The following is a 22,807-nucleotide window of genomic DNA, read 5'->3' on the forward strand; positions in this document are numbered from 1 at the left end:
ACCATAATTCAGCGCGTGACGCACGTCAACATCACGACTTTCTTTGATGTACTCTAACCATTGTATCGACGCATTGGAGTACATCTTGAACTGATTAATGTACGCATTGTTATGTGTTAATGCCAAAGTATCTCTGCATAGGTAGTTTGTCTTAAAGACTTTCATGCAAGTTCCTGCCAGTGTCGTACATTTGAAAGGGTCAATCTGTGCGGCAATTCATGAACTCGTCTCTGAACTTCATACACGCCTGTCGCAGGATAATTACGTCATTCCGGCAGTAAAATCCTAGTTCACGTCTGAAATCGAAAATTCTGTTTTGTAAAGAATTATACCACTCATCAAATCTCTCGCGATCGGAGTTACTCATCGTGTTATATCCGTAGAAATGTTTAGAAGGATACGGCCCCACATAATTCACATTCTCAGGTCTGTTGAAGTGATGGGGGAAGAATCCTTTTTCACCTATGTTGAGGTCGAATCGCAGAGGTGGTTTTAGACAAGCCCATCGGGAGGAAGCTGAAGCTGTCTATGTAACGCTGTTTAAAAACAGAGTCATACATGAAAATGATTTTACATCCCTGCATTATAATTTTTGGTGCTAGACCTACACTGGTAAAATATTCCAGCAGTATATGAGCGTCGAATCCAGAGGCATTGTGTGCAATAAATGTGTAATTAGCATATTTTGGTCGTCTAAAATGCTTAATCATAAGCTCCACACAATTGTGTGCCTTCTGCTGTGAACTCATCTCCGCTGTGAGTTATAGCACATGCGTAGTTTGCCACGTGTCTTCCATCTGTGTGCATTGTCTCAAGGTCATAATATATGTATTTATCATCATGTTCATCCAATTTGATAGGTTGAATGAAACACATGTGTTTGGCACCATTCCACCAAAGTTTCCTTGCAATGCACGCATTTAGAGGGCGCGCACTTGTGTTTTTTGTTCTTATTTGTTAAACGGTACAATCTACAGCATTTGTCACAATATTTTATAACATCACAACTGTGATTTTTCACCTGATATGTGTGATTGTTTATGCGTGTCGTAACAGAAGTTAGATTTGCAATATTTGAGACATATTGCGCATTGTCTATAACTCTTGGGATAGGAGTGACAATCCGAGCTGTTACACACGTTACATGCAAATTTGCATTTATGGAGTCTTCGATTATCAAAGCCTTTATAGCAGAATTCACATACGTAACTAGATCCTAGAATAGGCTTTCAAATTTTTTATAAGATAGTAATGGTCTTCATGAATATATAGATGAACAGTCTTTGGATGTAGCTCGTCATAGCTTTTATGCACTTCTAAATTTCCAGACCAATCCCTATGAAAGACAACTATTTTCACCCCCAAGTGCCGTTCAAAAACAGAAATATCATTAAAACCTATCATCCTTTGTGGGGTGTACCCCGCATCTCTGTGTATATCGGCCCCTATTTTTTTCAATTCCTGATCAGTGGATTTAGGATTCATGAAATGTGCTAAACAGTAACTAAAACACATATTGTCTTCGACATTTACGGGGCAGAATAAGTTCATTTTATTCCTTCTTATGACTTCATTATGAGCCAAATCTGATAATTTCCTACGTCCTCCACCCTGTTTATCTCTTACGATAGACACTTTAAGAGTCAATTGCGCATCATTGCACACAGATTCGTTGCTTTGCATGGAACGCTCGATCTGATCTATGAATAAATCTGGATTGTGGTTATTATCAGGTGTTAAAACTGCGTTAATGGGGGCAGGGAGGCTCTCCCCCGATAGAGATACATTAATATATCCCGTCTCGCCAGCCAGCAATTTGGATAACGATACAATTTCATTTAACGCATCGTGCAACAAGATGTTATATGCCGCCAGATCAGTAGTTGCCGTAATCTCCCTGAAATTTAGGGTTCTTTGAATTTCTACGCCATTAAATCTTTGACACGGCGTTATGATATAGTCTTCTACATTACCTCCTTCTGTTACCAACCTAACGAATTTCATCATCACTCAGTTCTGAACCATGCCCTATCTGATCGTTTTCATTATCATCCGTAGACATTTCTAACCATTAATTTTGTTCGTTTATGAGACGTTCTAGGCTGACAGGTGTATTTCCACCCGTGACCATCAACATTTGTAGTTGATCTCTTATTAATGTACGTATCTGTTCATCATTGGTTCTAGGTCTTAATACTATTTGTTCATTATCATCGTCATCAGTATGATGTGAATCATCGCGACACCTTTTAGAAGTCTTTTTTTTTAATTATTATTTATTTATTAGTTTTTCTCTCTCTTAGAAACAAACGCTTGCTCCGCCTTCTCCCACACACACAATTATAAAACGTTAGAAGTTACAAAATACATATCAAAATATAGCACAATTCAGTAAATTCAGTATCAGTAAATAGCATACCATCGGTACCAAAAATAGCGAATGACTTTCAGATTATAAACAAACACTTAAACACATGCATACAAAATTATCGATAACAAAAACAAAACAGTCAACATGTAGAATTAAGTATTATCTCATCATCATCATCTATCCCTCCCCATAATGATATTTTGTAAATCCAATAACACCCTTTGAATGATATTTAAGCGTTCAGACATTAGACTTAACGCAACAACGGAAAGCTGTTGTTCTCCCCTTACTTCTGAGAGCATAGCCTGCAGTTGTCTGTTTTCATCCAGAAGCTGATTATGCGCGTTCATCCAGAAATCGGCAGCGTGGCTTAGGGCGATGGTGTGCTGTTGTTGACACGCTATTATATTCTGTAGGATGGATATCACATCGGTCTGTGAAGAGCGTACAATCTCTTCGACCTCTTGATATGATAAAGGCAGGCAAGCTAAATTCAAAATTCGTTTAAAATTCCGGTTGATCTTGTTCATCATAGAATAGCTGAGTTGTGGCAGATGTTGTTCGTTAAAAAGAGATCCTGTATCGTCCTCATCCAAGCTTGAATCAGAATCGAAATTGTTGCAAGCCTCCTCCTGGGATTCCACGTATAATGTTAGACCTCTCTCGTCGTAATCTTGGTCTGTGTAAATACAATTTAAAGTTTATTTATTAAATGTATCATGTGTATATATATATATATATATATATATATATATATATATATATATATATATAGTCCATCGTCTTACCTATATCCACCGACGTGCTTAAACACCCTTCTTTTGGCAGAGGACGGTCGCTTCCGTAGACCTCCCTAAGCCTCTTCCTCCCACATCCTGATGTGGACGGAATGGCATCGTCACCATCTCCGTTGTATTGTGTAGGTAAAGGTACTGCTTGTTCTCCGTACAACTCTCGGAGTCGCTTTTCTCCACGCCCTGACACAGGCCTGGTAGACGCAATCACGCCGGTGCCCTGTTGCGAATGCGTCGGGACAGAGTCACAACGCTTCTCGCCAACTGTTTTTTCGGGAGGAGGAGGTGGAGGTATGTTGGAGGCGTTGTTTTCAGGGCCTCTGATGGAGATCGGCTGTTCATAGTCCCCGGCGGGGAATTCAATCGACACTACTTCTTCTGTTGAGAAAATTACAAGCATATGCTTATGAACAATAGAAAAATCTCTCGATAGCATTGAAAAGAATAAATTGTTTGTCCATATGACTACCTTGCAAGACATCATGAACCGCAGCACCCCTAAGAAATGCATCATCAACTGAGAAAAAAAAAAGAAAAGAAAAAAACACATTATTTAATAGATTATTTATTAATCATGTTTTTTTTTTTTTTTTTTTTTTTAATGGAGAGCGAAATGATACTTACTTATTTCATCCAGAATAAGATCTAGTCGAAATAAAGAACCTCTTCATTCACATCTATGATATTAAAAAACATTGAAATTAAGATAGTCCGAAACATGTATGTGCATGCTCTACTTATAAAATAGAGAACTCACCGATATTATTAGCAGCCATCCTAACAATGACGATTGGATAATGCGACGTGGTAGCTCCTGTCGAATCTTTGTTGTAAATGGCATTTTTCTGGCATTTTTTAAAAATCTAACCGGACTGAGGAGCGTTTCTGCTATAAGGTTATAAAGTTCTGGGTTGTCTTCTGAGCTGTCACCTACTGTGTCAAAAACCTTAAACCATTTTTAAAATCTCTTAGCGTAGCTCTATTCTATATCTTTACATGTTGTAGAGGAGTAGGTCCCCCCCATTCCCAGCGTGACATTTCTGATAATATTATAATACGATATGTTACACCACTACTATTTATTAATTGATGCATCAAATTACATGAGGCTGAGAAAAACGCATCCTCTCCCGCTCAAACTTGCTGCTCATTTACACATTAGAGCGTATGCTCTTATGATCAAACGATCCTTTCAGCCTTCTCCTTAACGCTGCGTGGTGCGATCATTATCTGTATCATAAACACACTAGGCCGCATCCCACTCAAAACATCACCAGGACTCTGCAGGTATGTATGTGCGTAGGTGCATGCGCGCGATCGTACGTGTGTGTGTGTGTGTGTGTGTGTTGGTTGGGGGGCGTGGGTATCGATAGATAACTGATTTTATTAACCCCGATCTCATGTCTTGCATCTTGTCAGGGGTCACTGAACCCCGTCCTTCCTTAACCTCTGTGCTAACTCAACAGACACACCAGCAATAAAACAATTCCGGGGACATCAATAGGAAAATAATTATCTATATGTAATTATCTATGTGTGTGTGTGTGTGTGTGTGTGTGTGTGTGTGTGTGTGTGTGCGTGTGTGTGTCTGTACTGCTATATTAGTGAGGACCAAAATGTGACAAAACACCTTTTAAGTGAGGACCTTTTGGTAAAGTGAGGACAAAATCGTGGTCCTCACTTTATTTTGCTCAATATAGAACCCAGAGGGGCTGGGCATTGTGCTATGCAAATTTCTCAGATGTCCTCATTTCAATATCAAATCATGACGAAACTGTGTTTTCTTCATTCCCCTGAGCTCCCCCTAAAGGAAATTGGCGTGTACTGCAGCCGATTTTTTTATTGGCCGGAGGTGTACAGCTCCGTGTTTTTGATTGGATGGTAATTTTTGTGATTGATAGGCCAATGAAAGAATACATATCTTTAAAAAAAAAAGTATTTTATTTATTTATACAATAAATATATCACAATTATACAGTAACTTAGTCGTTTGTAAATAAAGAGTACATAATATACGATTTTTGGATTTCAACAACAATTTTCAACGAGCTGCATACTAACAACGATGTAGTATGGACAGCGAATCAGTGTGGGTTTTATGCTTGTTGGCGCCAGCATTACGTCAGAAAACCCCGCGAAACGTGCTATGAGCGTCTATAGACGTGATGAACTACCATTACTCATCATGGAGCGCTTCAAGAGGAGGATGATGCGGCTGCGTCAGCACCATAAACGGTGCGAGGAGAGACAAGTAAGTCATATTTTAAACCATTAAATATGAACTGTCGATTTAACAGTTGATTAAATTCAGTGTTCACGTTTTTCTATCATAGTGTCGATCATAGACTGTAAAAGGGTTTGAAGTCAAGCCACCTTCACTATTTACAACATAAAATAAAGATAGTTTTAAAGCAGTTTTACATTGATCAATGCAACAAAGATTATTTTGGCTGTACAGCAGCTCTAAAATAAATTAATTTAGTAAGTACAGCGTTGATTCATTTCCGTTGTAAAAAAATCATTAGTTATCTGGAGAAAACAGTGATGTATAAACATAAATAAATAAAACAGTGATTTATCTAGCCAGGTTCAGTTTTCATACAATGTTAAGCAGGCAGATCAAAAACATTAAGAATAACGACGATAACCGAACAGTTTTTGTTTTGACTGTTTAATTTAAAACAGCCAAAAAGTCTGATTCTCTTCATTAAATCATAACTTTAACATACATTTAGCAACTAATTAAATTTGTATTGGTAGTTGACTAGTTGAGAAGTTACACTGTAACAAACTTTCAATACCTCATTTTGTAAAGAATTCGGAAATGTGTTTTGTATAGATTAGTTTTAATGAGTGATTATAAGGTCGAATAGAGCTGACTGCTAACAAAATGGCTTCCCCTCCCCCACCGCTCTCTCTGCTCAGTGGGGGAGGGGAGCCGCTGCTGCTGCTGAGGGGCTCATTTACTCCAGACTTCAGCAGCTCTGACCTAATGCTCGTGTGTACGATTATTTCATAACTCTTTGTAGTTAATATTAACAAGTCATTTGCAAACTATTCAAAGTTGATATGCTGCAGCATTTATATTGTTAATATATGATTAGTCTACACAAATAGTGAGGTCTTCATCTTTTCCACTGAAATTAAGAAATTATTGTTTAATTAGCTCATATGTAAAGAGTTAGTTAATGTTTTAATGCTTTAACAAATTGTTAACCATGTAAGCTATGTACAGTATTAAACCAGCAGTAAAGGAGTTGTTAATTGTTATTAGGAGTAAATATCTCTGCCTCTAATCTAGGTGTTGTTGTTTTTGAAATGACATCTAGGAGACTAGTATGCATAGCTTCTGTTTATTTTCTTTGTGTTAGCTTAATAAATTATATCCTTTCTCTGTTACCTGTGAGTTAACTTTAAAAATTATTGATTACAGATGAAATTTTCAAGGCAAGATGGAGAGAAGAGAGATGACGACCAAGTTGGAGAGAAGAGAGATGAGGACCAAGATGGAGAGAAGAGAGATGAGGACCAAGATGGAGAGAAGAGAGATGAGGACCAAGATGGAGAGAAGAGAGATGACGACCAAGATGGAGAGAAGAGAGATGAGGACCAAGATGGAGAGAAGAGAGATGAGGACCAAGATGGTGAGAAGAGAGATGAGGAGAGATATATAGAGGTAAGTCATAGTAGAGGGCATTTTTCATAATGATGTACGATTTTGTGGTTTAAATGTAAGATTTAAAGGGTTCAACCAAAAATGAAAATTCTGTCATTAATTACTCAACCTCATAAGACCTTTATTCATCTTCAGAACTCAAATATTTTTAATGAAATCCGAGAGGTATCCGAATTGTCCATAGGCAGCAATATAAATCAACCCTTATTTGTATTATGGCTCGCGAAATCTCTAACTCGACATCCCGGAGCTATCGTGTCTTCCAGTCAGGCTATCAATGTATTGCTGTCCGTCGGGCTATCTTGAATAGTGATATAAAATTCCATCCTTGATTCACGTCGTTCACTTGATTGTAGGGGTGAAACGGATTGTAGTTGATCATCTGCACATATTTCTAAGAGGGTAAAGAGAATATAATTTAGTAATCGCGCTGATGTCTGTGCCTACTAACTCAAAGTGAGCACACAAGAATTAATCCAGAAAGCGTGCGAACAAGAATCCATTCCTCATTTGCGTAAACATTCGCTTGAAAACACACAAAGTTTACAGAAACAGTTGGTTATGTCTAAAATAAAAGTAAATGTTTGAGAGAAAATTGGATGCGTGGCTGTATATTAGAGATACATGCAGGTCTTTAAAGTAACAGAGCAGCCTAATATTAACCAAGCAAAATAATCGTGATCATCAGTTTTACCATTATCGTGCAGCCCTAGTGCATATTACTAGTCTTGTGGTAAAGTAAATACACAGGGAAAAAAAATCTGCTATGAGCCAGAGATGGAGAGGAGGAGCGGTAAGGTAAAACCCTGCCCTCTATTCAATATTCAGTTTCACTTGGAAATACGTCACAGCACTGGAGAAAAGTTGTGTGCAACTTCCAGTTCACAGGGACTTTAAAGGGATAGTTCACCCAAAAATAAACATTCTGTCATTGTTTACTCACTGTAATGTTGTTTCAAACTTGAATTAATTTCTTTCTTGTGCAGAACAAAAAAAATATATATAATATTTTGGAGAATGTGAGTAACCAAACAGTTGCTGGTCCCCATTGACTTCCATAGTAAGAAAAACATATACTAATCACTGTGGACCAGCAACTGTCTGGTTATCCACATTTTTCCAAATAACTTTTATTTTCAACAGAAGAAAGAAACTTGTTAGGTTTAAAACAACTTTTATAGTAAATTATGGAAGAGTTTTTGGGGGTAACTATCCCTGATAAAAGAAAACACAAAGAGAAAATCACCCACTGCGTGTTTTATTTTTATATTTGTTCTTTTAATTTTTTACTTGATTGCTACTGTTAAATACACCTACTGTTGCTGAAAAAAATAAAGTGAAAGTTTCTTTTTTAATAACAAAGGTAAAATAATGACAAAGATTTATATCTTCGCCACTTTGGCCTAAATGTCAGCCATTATTTTTTTATTTTATATTTTATTTTACAAGGCTTTGTTTTTAAATTAGGGAAATTAGTTTGGCTGTAATGCTCAGTCACTTGCAAAATAGTAAAACCAACATGAAGAATCGTGATAATTTGTGAATCGTGTTTTTCCTGAAAAAAAAAAAAATTGTGATATGATATTTTTGCCATATTGCCCACTCCTAGTTCTTGTAGAGTCTGTTATGTCTTAAAGGATTTGTCCACTTTTAAATAAACTTTTCCTGATAATTTACTCACCCCTCTAATTTACTTACTCTTTCTTTCTTCAGTTGAAAAGAAATGAAGGTTTTTGATGAAAACATTCCAGGATTATTCTCCTTATAGTGGACTTCAATGGACTCCAAAGGTCCAAATGTCAGTTTCAGTGCAGTTTCAGTGCAGCTTCAGAGGGCTTTAAACGATACCAGACGAGGAATAAGAGTCTTATCTAGAGAAACCATCGATCATTTTCTACAAAAATACAAAAAAATATAACTGTATATGCTTTATAAACAGAAAATGATTGCCTTGAACGTACTTCCGTTGACGTTGCGTTCGTTCCGCAAGTAGAATAGGGAAGGTGTAGGACATAAAGCGAATTTATTTTGAAAATGACAGATCGCCTCTCTAGATAAAACCCTTATTCCTCGTCTGGTATCATTTAAAGCTCTTTGAAGCTGCACTGAAACTGTAATTTTGACCTTCAACCGTCATGAGGCCAGTGAAGTCTACTATAAGGAGAATAATCCTGGAATGTTTTCATCAAAAACTTTAATTTCTTTTCGACTGAAGAAAGAAAGACATGAACATCTTGGATGACATGTGGGTGAGTAAATTATCAGGAAAAGTTTATTTAAAAGTGGACTAATCCTTTAAGTATGGGTGGGACAAAATATCGATATGGCAATATATCATCGGCCTTTTCTGTGCAATATGAGAATCGATACCCTGGCACCAAATATCAATATTTTAATTAATAAAATAAGGCGCTCTAGCCTAAATAGATTTCTCTGCTCCTAGCATCGCTATTTAAGGCGGAGCTCAACACATGACTAAGGAAAATGTGAACATAAGTTAACTAGCCTAAGAAAAAATAGGTTATTAACAGGATGGTGGACAGCACTGTAAGTAAAATAATAGATGCCCCAGCCATGTTTAATTTCAAAGTCTGGATGCACTTTTATACCATTGATGTGACATCTTTGACGTTCTTCACCAAGCGCTTACACAGATATACAACGGAGCGTTTAAAAAAGCAGGTGTCTATCAGCGGATATATTAGGGATCCACTGATAGTTGCCTGCTTTCAAATATTCCCATGTGAATCTGTAACCACTCGGTGAAGAACGTCAAAGATTTGTCACTTCAATGGTATAAAAGTGCATCCAGGGTCTGCTTATACGTGGTCACATCATGCGTTTTCTCTGATGGGATAGCTATCCGATCGTGAAAAGACCAGGTGTAAATGCCCTCCGAAACGCATTTAAGACAGATTTAAATCTGATCACTCAAACCACTTCAGGAGGTGGTCTGGGATGCATTCTGGTCAAAACTGTCTCTGCATCAGTCTAAATGCTTCTGGTTGTTGAAACTACATATGTAAATTTTAATCTTCCCAAAAATACTAAAAAAATAAACCTATGAAAGCGTATTATAGGCTAAATAACATGTTATAGTCAGATATGACAGAGCTACTGCATCACGCATTGCCGCAGATGAGTATTTCTTCAGCAAGCTGATGCACAAACTGCCACATGAAAGTGAAAGTAAGTCACAGACGCTCAAAACACAATCCTCGTCATTAAAAGTAATGAGACTAAATGATCTTACCAGTGCTGTTGCCGCACTCTCCTATTGCAGTCTGTGATTTTTAAATTAGCTGATGGTCAATAAAATGCAGCTCTTATTTGTTGCTTTTTGTGACATGAACTCCATTAAATCTGCATATAGCACGGGAACTGAAGATCGGATGTATATCCGTTTAGCGGATAAAGAGAGAGAACCTGCACTTAACCTTTTCACTGACATTTTGTTTTCATAGACAGATATCATGATGTATCATTATAGAATTGTCTAGCCATATATTCATCGCAAAATTGCTGTACTGTGATATTATCGTTACTGTGAGCCAAATATTGTGATCGTATTGTATCGTGAGGTACCCTGCAATTCCCACCCCTAGTCTTAAGTGAACGTAAACAGTGGAGAAAGAAATCGGATGTGTATCTTTATATTAGATCCATGCATCAGGGGCCCGTTGCAGAAAGGAGGTTGAGTTTAATAATGATAAAATCATTTACACTCTGTTGTTATTGCATCCTGTTAATGTACAGCAATACTGAGGTGCAAATATGTCTCTACCAGTGTAACATAAATAGCATCTAACTACTATTTACACTTATTACAACGAACTGCTACTTTTAACCTACATGGTAAATGGAACATAATTTACAAAATTAAAAAATGCACTTAAATTAGCCTTTTTTTTAATATTTTTTTTTCTTTTTTTTTGCATTTGTGGGATACCATGAAATATAATTGTAGTTCAATAACTTACTGTTCTGCCAGTTTTCACCCTTAGATAGTATTACAGCGATAAGAAGTAAACTTGCATTGAAAAATGCGGACGTCATTTTGTTGGGTGCTGGTGCTGTTGCCGTGGTGAATCGTAATATCGGAGTTCAAATGATGATTTTTCATAGTCGTGGTGCACGTGCTTAATTCAGAGTCAACCTACTCAGAGTTGACTGAACTAGCTCAATTCAGCTGTTCTGAAACAAAAAACAGAAAAACAGTTTCCCATCTCGGGGTAAGTCAACTCAGAGTTCAAGTTTTAACTCTGAACAGGGAACAGTGAACACTATGCAGTGTTGTTTTACGCTTAATTATTACATTGCTGCACCTCTAAACAAATGTAAAATAATACTTCACTGTATAAATTAAATATAATTAATCTGTGTTAAAGTTACAAAAGTGATTTTTCTTAGTCTTTTGTTTAACATTCATGACAGAAAGCACATCGCACATCTTGTGATGTGACTATCGCAGATGCGCACATGGCGATTTTGGTGCTAAATTGATATATCGTGCAGCCCTAGTTAGGCCTTATTTTATTTGTAACATTGTTTTATTTTATTTATCTATGCTTATAATTTGTTTATTTGTTCTTATTTTATTACTGACGGTTCACTTGTCTTCACTTGACCTTTATTAGTTGTTACAAGTTTTAGCTGTGGTATCACAGAATTAATGTGTCATTTAGTGTAATATAGGTGTCATTTAAATAATAAAGAACCTTTTTTTTTTTTTTGTTCATCCAAAAAAGTATTCCAGCTGTCACTCAACATCCGTAATATGATCCGAGCTGTGAACTGTGTGATCCTTTGCACCCAAACTCTCTTGACTTTTTTGAAGAAAAGATACAAGTTTTTAATCATGTTGATTTGTCTGCAGTAAAGTTAAGCCAGTCTTTTTTATTTAAGCTCGTTAAAATCATTTTGGGCTACCAAAATCTGAAGAATGCCTGGCCAAAGGGCTACCAGGGATTTTGAAATTTTGTGAGTCCTGGAGTCAGTAATTATGAATGGTCACTGAAAAATAACAAATCATTATGCAGCTCTAACCCTAACCATTGTTAACCCTAACCCCCACCCTGGCTATGTCATTAGGGTTAGGGTTAGGGTTAGGATTTAGGGTTAGGGTTAGAGCAAACAAACCCTAACAAAAAACAAAGTAAACCTAATCCTAACAAAATTGATAAAACAATTACACTTAGTTAACATTTTATATTAATTATTAATATGAAATATTATATTAATATGAAAAATAATGTAAACAATGAATGATAAATTTATTTCATTTTGAAAATGATCATCGCTAGACTTCCTGAGTTTTCATAAAACATGTTTTTAGACCAGATATGGTCACATTTACAGTTGCTTTGCAAAATTTTGCAGGAGAAACAGTCATTTCAATGTAAATCAGCACAATGACTTTTGCTTTCTGATTGCAAATTAATTTTTGCATGTAAATTTACCTCTTGCATCCAAGCCTCTTCAGTGATGTTCGGCAGTTACAGAAATTTGTAACTTGGCAATAAAGCAAAACAGAATATCAACTATAACCCTAGTGCTATCTACTCAGCCAGTTTTGTTCAACACTGCACTTCAGTAGTATAAAATTATCCTTAAAATGAGGCAGATTGGAAAAGCGTTTTTTTAGGGTTGGTTTGTTTGCTTGCTGGCAGAATAGCTTTGGATGATTTTGTCATTATTATTGGTATTCATGGTATTTTGGCACATATTTGCCTTCAAAGTTCTGCTGAGAAATAGTAAATGTGACCACACCTTAAGGTTTTAGGTTCTGAAACACAAAAAGTATTCTCGTAGCTTCAGAACATTAAGGTTGAATCAATGTAGTAATTACGTTGCTTTCTCTTGCAGATCAGAAACCTCATGTTTAATCAAATATCTTAATTTGTGTTCTGAAGATGAACGAAGGTCTTACAGGTTTGTAATTAATGACAGAAATTTCAGTTTTGGGTGAACTAACCCTTTATCATTAAAGGAATAGTTCCTTCTAACATGAAAATTCTCTCATTTACACATCCTCATCTGCATACATTTCATTCTTCTATGGGAATGAAAGTGTATTGGCTTTGGGACAACAAAGCCCCCATAGCTTGAAACCCCTATGGAGTGTTTTTTTTTTTTTTTTATCAACCAAAACCATTGTGATCTTTCTTAAATAAAAGTTTGTGAATGTTGAAATTGTTTTTGTTAACAGGAGCAATCAAACCAGGGTGACATGGACTCATCTGATGAGGGCATTGTTTTTATTCCTTCGGCGGAGCAGTCTACAAATGATGACGACTATGATTCAGAAAAGCCAAAGACTATTCGAAAGACTATAAAGGACACAATGTTTCAATCAGCCAATGAGGTTAAGGTAAAGCAAAAAAGTCCAAGAAAAATGACAATTAAAACTAGTCAGCGAAATCCTGAACGCAAACGTATTTGAAACATTGTTAGAAGAATTCTTCTTGAACAGGTTCCCCTACATGTCTTCGAGTGTTTCCATAGGTCTTTTTTCATGAAGAAGGCCAGACAATCTGGGCAGGGAAGGAAATCTGAAATTATTGCATCTTCAGTTGGTTGTCGCCATGTAACTCTTATATTATGGTAATAATTACCTTGGTTCTGAACCTGTTCAAGAAGAATTCTTCTTTCCTTTGGGAAAACTCAAGGCTTTAGCAACGTGTGTCTCATTCGAAGTCTCTCCAGATGTCTAGAGATCTTGCCTTGTGGCTTTTCACAGTAGACACAGTACTGCTTTTTGTTCCAAATACGTTTGCCTTCAGGATTTCACTGACTAGTTTTAATTGTCATTTTTCTTGGACTTTTTGAGATTCGAGGGAAGAGAGGCAAGAAAGTACCCGTCCATGGATCCATGGAAATGCTGAATGGAAGCAGGAGCAAAGTGGGCATCGACAAAGACAATCCTTATGTTTTTGCAAGGGTGAGGGCTTTTACACACATCCGCGGATCAGACTGTTTGAGGGAAATTTTCAAAAACCTGTGGCGCAAAAGACCCAAGGAGTCTTACATCAACCAAATTAAGAAAACAAATAGCAACTCTCAGTCAGATCATGAATTTAAAAAACAATGAACTTAACAAATTGGCCAAATTTTTAGGACATGATATACGAGAACACCACGAGTACTACAGACTGTCTGAAAATACAGTTCAACTCGCGAAAGTAAGCAAGTTGCTTTTATCTTTAGAAAAAGGTGCAGATTGTTATAAAGGGAACTCTTTGGAGGAGACTACCTTCAGTACAGAGGGTGAGTAAAATGGATTTTTACACTACAGTGATTGTATTTAATGTATTATATCTGTGTTTTTTATGTTGCTTTGATCTTGTGACATTTCTTTTATTGTCTGCTTTGCAGAGACCCAAAATGACACAAGGCCTGCTTCCAGATGCCAGCAAGAGCATGAATGCCAAACCACAGAAAAAGGTCAGTACTAAAGAGATCTAGTGGTTAGTTTAGAGGGTTTTTACACTGGGCTTGTTTGCTGCAGTCCAAGTCCGGGTGCGATTGTTCGTGCGAAAGAGTTAAATCACTTTGTTTTGCATCTTAGAAATAAAACTAATAAGTAAACCTGTTTCTCCTCTTGAATATAGCAATAGAAGATGGAATGGCATTAAAAAAAGAAACATTTTTATTTTATTATTCGTATTGGCTTTGTTTATATACAGTGGGTATGGAAAGTATTCAGACCCCCTTAAATTTTTCACTCTTTGTTATATTGCAGCCATTTGCTAAAATCATTTAAAGTCCCTGTAAAGTCATTTTTAAAGTATGTGTTCTGAGTTTGTCACACCACAGAAAAATCTGTTATTAACCACCCAGCCAAATTTGAATGATTAAAAAATCTGCAAGTAAATGAAATAAGTTATCAAAATCTCGAAAAAATAGGCAGCGCTCTCTGCTCTCAAACGCTGGGGGCGTGTCCGCTGTCGGCGCTGAAACCACGCCCACTCGCGAGAGCTGCCGTCTCAACTTACTTGTCTAATGAGTCAAACATACTGATGTGATGCATATAAACAAAAGAATCACGTTAGAGGGTTGCACATTTTAGTAGAGTTACTGTGGACTGCCTACTAATTATAACATAAGCAAACTCGGCAATTTACACTCATTGGGCACGTACTGCCGGACTGTTATCGAGTCGACAAATGACGGTGCCGCGAGACAGGAGGATGAAGGCCGGGACGGGAGAGACTCTGTCCGGCCCCATATATCATCGGTGATCGGTGGGACGGTAGGAAGGCCGAGGCGGGAGGGGGCCGAGGTCTGTTAGTCACATTCACCAAAAACAGCGGATTATCTGTGAATCCCAGCTGTCTGATGAAAGTTTGTAAAATGATCCGGTGTAGAACGATCACTTTAGAATCCTTCATATCATCGTTTTAGGAAATTTAAATAAGGAGACCGAGCATATTGTATATTATAACAACCATGTAATATGCATTTGCGTGACGAAGGCATTACTAGCTAAATGTACAAAGGGCTGTATAACTGTAATGACACTCGAGATTGAGCGGGTGAACCGCTGTAGAGAGGCGGCGCCACGCTCGGTGCGTCATCAACAGTTATATAGTGTTAGGGGAGGGGCTATGCTCAGGGGTCCAAGTGCGTCATCAGACCCCCGTTTTAGCTCCGCCCAAAAAATCCTGAGCAGAGACTTGGTGAAAAACTGTTTAACGCTCTAACTTCACAATTAAGCATTACACAATTCACAGACTTTGTAATGTGTTTCAGCAATACATTTGTAACATTTATAAAGTGTTTAGAAAGAATTCTCAGAATTGACTTTACAGGGACTTTAAGTTCATTTTTTTCCTCATTAATGTACACACAGCACCCCATATTGACAGAAAAACACAGAATTGTTGACATTTTTGCAGATTTATTAAAAAAGAAAAACTGAAATATCACATGGTTCTAAGTATTCAGACCCTTTGCTCAGTATTTAGTAGAAGCACCCTTTTGATCTAATACAGCCATGAGTCTTTTTGGGAAAGATGCAACAAGTTTGTCACACCTGGATTTGGGGATCCTCTGCCATTCCTCCTTGCAGATCCTCTCCAGTTCTGTCAGGTTGGATGGTAAACGTTGGTGGACAGCCATTTTTAGGTCTCTCCAGAGATGCTCAATTGGGTTTAAGTCAGGGCTCTGGCTGGGCCATTCAAGAACAGTCACAGAGTTGTTGTGAAGCCACTCCTTCGTTGTTTTAGCTGTGTGCTTAGGGTCAATGTCTTGTTGGAAGGTAAACCTTCGGCCCAGTCTGAGGTCCTGAGCACTCTGGAGAAGGTTTTCGTCCAGGATATCCCTGTACTTGGCCGCATTCATCTTTCCCTCGATTGCAACCAGTCGTCCTGTCCCTGCAGCTGAAAAACACCCCCACAGCATGATGCTTGCCACCACCATGCTTCACTGTTGGGACTGTATTGGACAGGTGATGAGCAGTGCCTGGTTTTCTCCACACATACCGCTTAGAATTAAGGCCAAAAAGTTCTATCTTGGTCTCATCAGACCAGAGAATCTTATTTCTCACCATCTTGGCAAACTCCATGCGGGCTTTCATGTGTCTTGCACTGAGGAGAGGCTTCCGTCGGGCCACTCTGCCATAAAGCCCCAACTGGTGGAGGGCTGCAGTGATGGTTTCTTTCTCCCATCTTTTGACTGCATCTCTGGAGCTCAGCCACAGTGATCTTTGGGTTCTTCTTTCCCTCTCTCACCAAGGCTCTTCTCCCCCGATAGCTCAGTTTGGCCGGACGGCCAGCTCTAGGAAGGGTTCTGGTCGTCCCAAACGTCTTCCATTTAAGGATTATGGAGGCCACTGTGCTCTTAGGAACCTTAAGTGCAGCAGAAATGTTTTTGTAACCTTGGCCAGATCTGTGCCTTGCCACAATTCTGTCTCTGAGCTCTTCAGGCAGTTCCTTTGACCTCATGATTCTCATTTGCTCTGACATGCACTGTGAGCTGTAAGGTCTTATATAGACAGGTGTGTGGCTTTCCTAATCCGGTCCAATCAGTATAATCAAACACAGCAGGACTCAAATGAAGGTGTAGAACCATCTCAAGGATGATCAGAAGAAATGGACAGCACCTGAGTTAAATATATGAGTGTCACAGCAAAGGGTCTGAATACTTAGGACCATGCGATATTTCAGTTTTTCTCTTTTAATAAATCTGCAAAAATGTCAACAATTCTGTGTTTTTCTGTCAATATGGGGTGCTGTGTGTACATTAATCAGGAAAAAAAATGAACTTAAATGATTTTAGCAAATGGCTGCAATATAACAAAGAGTGAAAAATTTAAGGGGGTCTGAATACTTTCCGTACCCACTGTAACCTGAATAGGCCAACTGTTAACTGTAGAGGTTTTATTGTGGAGAGCGTAAGGGGAAGTAAAATAGGGCAGTTCATAATTTGTTTACAAACATTATAAACAGTGCTATATAGGCTGTTTGTAAAAAATTCTACTTTATTTACATTTATATACGTCATTTACATTATTTCTGAATGTAATAATAATATGTGACGTAAACGCAACTCGTCTTTTTTTTCAAGATTTGCTGATTTAAATCCTGCAAGGAGCAATCCACAACCATAGCATCCTGGAGTAAAATGTTTTCTTTTCTATCATCACTTCTATTCTGTTTTCTATTCCATAGTCACAAAGATATAGTTCACCATAAAATAAATATTCTGTTATCATTTACTCACCCTTGAGTTGTCCCAAACCTGCATGTATTTCTTTGTTCAACTGAACATGAAGGAAGATATTCTGAAGAAACTGTTTTGGGGCACCATTGACTTCCATAGTATTTGTTTTCGTACTATGATCCAACACTATTTGGTTACAATCATTTCGAGTATCTGCCCTTTCCAGTGAACATGAGTGCACTGTAATCTCAGACAACCTTTTTCCAGATATTATAATCAAATCCGCAAATTCGCTTGAATAACCAAAACCATAGATCAGTTATCATGATTAGAAGATCTGGCATCTGTCAAATCTTCTCGGATGTATTCTGTCCCCTGGACTAAATTGTTTAAGTTATGACTAAAACAAACCAATTCTATTTATCAACATCTAGTTTTGACATGTGACACTTTAACTTTACACTGTTGTGATCTCCAGATGCCTCAGAGAATGAAGATGAACAACTCTCTACCTCAAAACAACTCTACGTCCAGAAAGTCTGTCCGTCACAAGCGTCACATCTCAGAAACGGGTAAGTGGTCAGTTGAGCAGTTACACATGTTATGTAGAGTCTGTCTATCATCATATCAACATCCAGTTTTGACATGTGATTCAACTGTACACTGTTGTGATCTCCAGATGCCTCAGAGAATGAAGATGATCAACTCTCTACCTCAAAACTACTCTCTAGATCCAGAAAGTCTGTCCGTCGCAAGTGTCACATCTCAGAAACGGGTAAGTGGTCAGTTGAGCAGTTACACATGTTATGTAGAGTCTGTCTATCATCATATCAACATCCAGTTTTGACATGTGATTCAACTGTACACTGTTGTGATCTCCAGATGCCTTGGAGAATGAAGATGAACAACTCTCTACCTCAAAACTACTCTCTAGATCCAGAAAGTCTGTCCGTCGCAAGTGTAACATCTCAGAAACGGGTAAGTGGTCAGTTGAGCAGTTACACATGTTATGTAGAGTCTGTCTATCATCATATCAACATCCAGTTTTGACATGTGATTCAACTGTACACTGTTGTGATCTCCAGATGCCTTGGAGAATGAAGATGAACAACTCTCTACCTCAAAACTACTCTCTAGATCCAGAAAGTCTGTCCGTCGCAAGTGTAACATCTCAGAAACGGGTAAGTGGTCAGTTGAGCAGTTACACATGTTATGTAGAGTCTGTCTATCATCATATCAACATCCAGTTTTGACATGTGATTCAACTGTACACTGTTGTGATCTCCAGATGCCTTGGAGAATGAAGATGAACAACTCTCTACCTCAAAACTACTCTCTAGATCCAGAAAGTCTGTCCGTCGCAAGTGTAACATCTCAGAAACGGGTAAGTGGTCAGTTGAGCAGTTACACATGTTATGTAGAGTCTGTCTATCATCATATCAACATCCAGTTTTGACATGTGATTCAACTGTACACTGTTGTGATCTCCAGATGCCTTGGAGAATGAAGATGAACAACTCTCTACCTCAAAACTACTCTCTAGATCCAGAAAGTCTGTCCGTCGCAAGTGTAACATCTCAGAAACGGGTAAGTGGTCAGTTGAGCAGTTACACATGTTATGTAGAGTCTGTCTATCATCATATCAACATCCAGTTTTGACATGTGATTCAACTGTACACTGTTGTGATCTCCAGATGCCTTGGAGAATGAAGATGATCAACTCTCTACCTCAAAACTACTCTCTAGATCCAGAAAGTCTGTCCGTCGCAAGTGTAACATCTCAGAAACGGGTAAGTGGTCAGTTGAGCAGTTACACATGTTATGTAGAGTCTGTCTATCATCATATCAACATCCAGTTTTGACATGTGATTCAACTGTACACTGTTGTGATCTCCAGATGCCTTGGAGAATGAAGATGAACAACTCTCTACCTCAAAACTACTCTCTAGATCCAGAAAGTCTGTCCGTCGCAAGCGTCACATCTCAGAAACGGGTAAGTGGTCAGTAGAGCAGTTACCCATGTTACAGTGTTTCCCACAGGATTTAGTGAGACTGGTGGGTGGCATGAGCACAATTTTGTGCTCTAGTTTGTTTATTAATTGGTTGCATAGACATGAATGTGATGGTAACAAATAATCAAACTACAAGCAACAGCACAAATTAATACAGTAGAGCAAAGGTACAAATAAAATAAACAGTGATTTTTCAGGTTTTTCAGGTATCTAATAGTAGTTTTCAGGTACAGAATAAAGTATTGAATAAAGCAATCAAATGTAAAATATTACATATTTGACTATAAATTAAAGATTAATCCTTATTAAAGTTACAAAAGCTTTTCAGTCAAGAGCAATGAGTGATTTCGTTGTATTTTGTTGGATTAACATTAAAAACACAGACCGTAGTAATATTGGTCTGCTGTCATTTTAAGACACACTGCAAGGATCCAAAATACTGATACTGTGCACATGGGTTGTCTTTCTTTTTTTTGTACAAGTTCACTTAAGACATAACAGACTGTCTGCTAGGATATGCTCATCAAGACAGGCATGTTGACATAATTTTTGTGCGAATTTGTCTCTTGTAGCGCAAGATTTGAAAGAGAACTCAATATTAGCGTGCTGTCTGTGACGCTGGTTTTCACATGTGCGCTTCAGATGAGTGCACACACAAGTGTTCACACTCAGTCTTCTGGCTCTTGAATGTTTAAACTAAATTCATTTAGCCTTCGCCAATTTAAACACAGATAGCAACGTTGTGTGCTGTTCAAGTTTTACCTGCGCTCTCGCTATATCAACACCCAGTGCATACAATACTTGCATTGAACAAAGTTTACAAAGAGTGACTGTTGTGTCCATTTTTTTTTTTACTGGTCATCACTGTTGTTGTAATGTATTGGGAAGCCAGAATGCATATCCATAGACCGAAACATTAGCCAAACTCTTTCTGTCTGTTGTAACACCTCAAGCACTTGATTCTTCCTCAAGCACTTGATGTCATGATGCAATTCCTAAAGAAATGCTTTGTCAAGTTTTATTACACAAAAAAAATCTGCCCTTGAGCCGTTTCCATACATAATTGAGTATCACAAATTATATTGTATCTTGCATTTAAATTTTGCCAGTTTACTGCTTACTGTTGTTAAAATTGTCTACTTTAAGAAATATTAGGAAATATCAGAAAACAGCAGCAAAGTAGAGCAGCTCATCTGACAGCACTCATGTAACTGCCTTTGTGACGAAGCCCATGGGTTTGGATTCGGGGCAACTCATTTTGATTGGTCATGCATGCAACATTTTAGGGTTCATAAACATGACATAACGCATGAACCGCATAACAATGTATGAACATCTATAATACGGTTTTGTAGAAAATAAAACTCTCCTAAACTTTGTTCATTTACGCCGTCGTCACCCGGGTGTTGCTAGCGCGCGCGAGAGCAGGCGAGACCTGAACGTCTCACGTTGCTACTGTGTTTAAACTAAACTCATTTAAGCCTTGCCAAGTTAAACATTCGAGTGCAAGGCACGAAAGAACTTGGTCGCGCTGTGAGAAGATTTGTTCACTCATCCGAAGCGCGTGATTCTTCCATTCTTCTTACCTTTGCTGCTGCTGCTACGACTCTTGTTTGTATTTGTTCCTTCATTGTATGTTCCACATTGTTCTTCTCTCTCACATGTCTGAAAATAATAAATGCTCACCAAAATGATTTTATATGACAATAAAACATTGTAGCTCATTTATATTTGTTTAATTCACTTAAATAAATACATTTTAAAAAAGCTATTTTTTTTTTTTTAAATTGTGGGCTGCATTTACATTCGTGACTGGCCGCACGCGGCCCGCGGGTTGAGAACCACTGCTTTAGAGCTTCTTGGATCCAGCCCAATTTATTTTCCTAATTGGTAGAACACTAAATTATATTACATATTAATAAATTGCATTTATTATTTTTAAATGTGAGAAACAATTGCCAATTCTGAATTTGAAATATGTAATATGATATTTTTGTACAAAGCTAATTCTGTCATGTGACACCACATTTATTTGCAATGGAGCCAGTTTTCCAAACTAATTTCCAAATGTTTCCTAAATTGGGGAAAATTTTGTAGCATTTTATTATTTTATTTATTAATTTTTTTTATCAAAACAGTCCTTAGATGGAAACCTGGCTAGTGATGGAACCTGTGATTATAGAGTGAGGTTTCTTTATACATTTAGCAACAGCTTTTTAAAGGTTTTGTTTAGTTTGATATTTTGATTTGTGTTTCAGGAAAGAAGGCTCCTCGGAGGCCATGGAGTAGTGAAGAGCAGGATGCTGTAAAGCGCACACTAGGAAAATTCTTTTCCTTGAGAAAAGTTCCTGGAAAAGTGGCATGTCAATCATGTCTGGATGCAAATCCAGTCCTCAAGTCAAGATCTTGGGTTGACATTAAAAACCTTTTCCACAACATTCTTCAAACCATGAAAAGGAAACTTGCTTTTTGCAGGAATGCTGTCTAATTTCATTTTAAGATATTAGTTCAATATATACTCAATTTCTAAGAAAACAATTTTTTTCATATAAGTTTATTTACATTTATTTACACCGAGCACTTTTTTCTTTTATTAGAGAAACAGAAATCTCTTGTACTGCATTTTGTAACTAAGCACTTTTTACTACATTTCCTTTTTCAGAGGAAAGTTGGCACTTAATTTCCCTTTTTCTAGGAGAAATAGAAATCTTTTGCATTTTGTAAAAACTATGCACTTCACTTGCATTTCCTTTTTTCAGTGGAAGTAAGCATTTCATAAAGTCTGAATACAATTATTATGCAAGTTGATATTCTGATCATATTTTTTTTTTTTTTCAAGCAAAATTTAATCAAGCAGATTAATGTTTTGGAATTGGAAAAATGTGCTTGGAAAAAAAAGATGATCAGGATATCAACTTGCATAATAATTATGCACAAACTGTATATTTTTACTTTTCATAAAAAATCTGCTCATTTACTCTGTCTCTTTATACTTCCTGTTTAGTTCTCTTTCTGGTCTCTATTTAGTGGTTTTGTTTACTCTTCACCTGCCTTCTCTTGAGTCTTTTACTAAATACTTTATTGTTCCCTCTGAGTGATGTGACAGTGACAAAATAACACTCTTTTCCCATGCAGAAAGAAAAGTGTTGTTTTTGTGTATTTCTTAAACAAATATACATACAATTCTGCCAAAATTCTTGTAGGAAGTGAGGTAATCCATTAGAAATTAACCCTGTCCTATAGGATTTTAGCTCTATAGGGCTAAATTAAAATGTTTGTTAAATTACTTTGT

At 37.4% G+C, this 22,807-nt stretch overlaps 2 protein-coding genes across 2 annotated transcripts; one reads left to right on the forward strand and one right to left on the reverse strand.

Moving 5' to 3' along the window:
• Positions 1 to 2,333: 2,333 nt before the first annotated feature.
• On the reverse strand, positions 2,334 to 4,679 carry LOC125256771. The gene is made up of 2 exons (XM_048172980.1): positions 3,160 to 4,679; positions 2,334 to 3,050 (listed from the first exon to the last, which is right to left on the reverse strand). The coding sequence occupies exons 1-2, from the start codon at positions 3,713 to 3,715 to the stop codon at positions 2,545 to 2,547; spliced, it is 1,062 nt and encodes a 353-aa protein (XP_048028937.1). The 5' UTR covers positions 3,716 to 4,679; the 3' UTR covers positions 2,334 to 2,544.
• A 74-nt stretch (positions 4,680 to 4,753) lies between these two features.
• On the forward strand, positions 4,754 to 22,658 carry LOC125257220 (midasin-like). Its single transcript, XM_048173690.1, has 15 exons — positions 4,754 to 5,416; positions 6,599 to 6,841; positions 13,050 to 13,211; positions 13,671 to 13,781; positions 14,048 to 14,107; positions 14,216 to 14,284; positions 17,982 to 18,075; positions 18,183 to 18,278; positions 18,386 to 18,481; positions 18,589 to 18,684; positions 18,792 to 18,887; positions 18,995 to 19,090; positions 19,198 to 19,293; positions 19,401 to 19,496; positions 21,774 to 22,658. The coding sequence occupies exons 1-15, from the start codon at positions 5,264 to 5,266 to the stop codon at positions 22,001 to 22,003; spliced, it is 1,794 nt and encodes a 597-aa protein (XP_048029647.1). The 5' UTR covers positions 4,754 to 5,263; the 3' UTR covers positions 22,004 to 22,658.
• The last annotated feature ends 149 nt before the right edge of the window (positions 22,659 to 22,807 follow it).

The sequence above is a fragment of the Megalobrama amblycephala genome, linkage group LG21, assembly GCF_018812025.1.
Source record: "Megalobrama amblycephala isolate DHTTF-2021 linkage group LG21, ASM1881202v1, whole genome shotgun sequence".
Classification (NCBI taxonomy): domain Eukaryota; kingdom Metazoa; phylum Chordata; class Actinopteri; order Cypriniformes; family Xenocyprididae; genus Megalobrama; species Megalobrama amblycephala.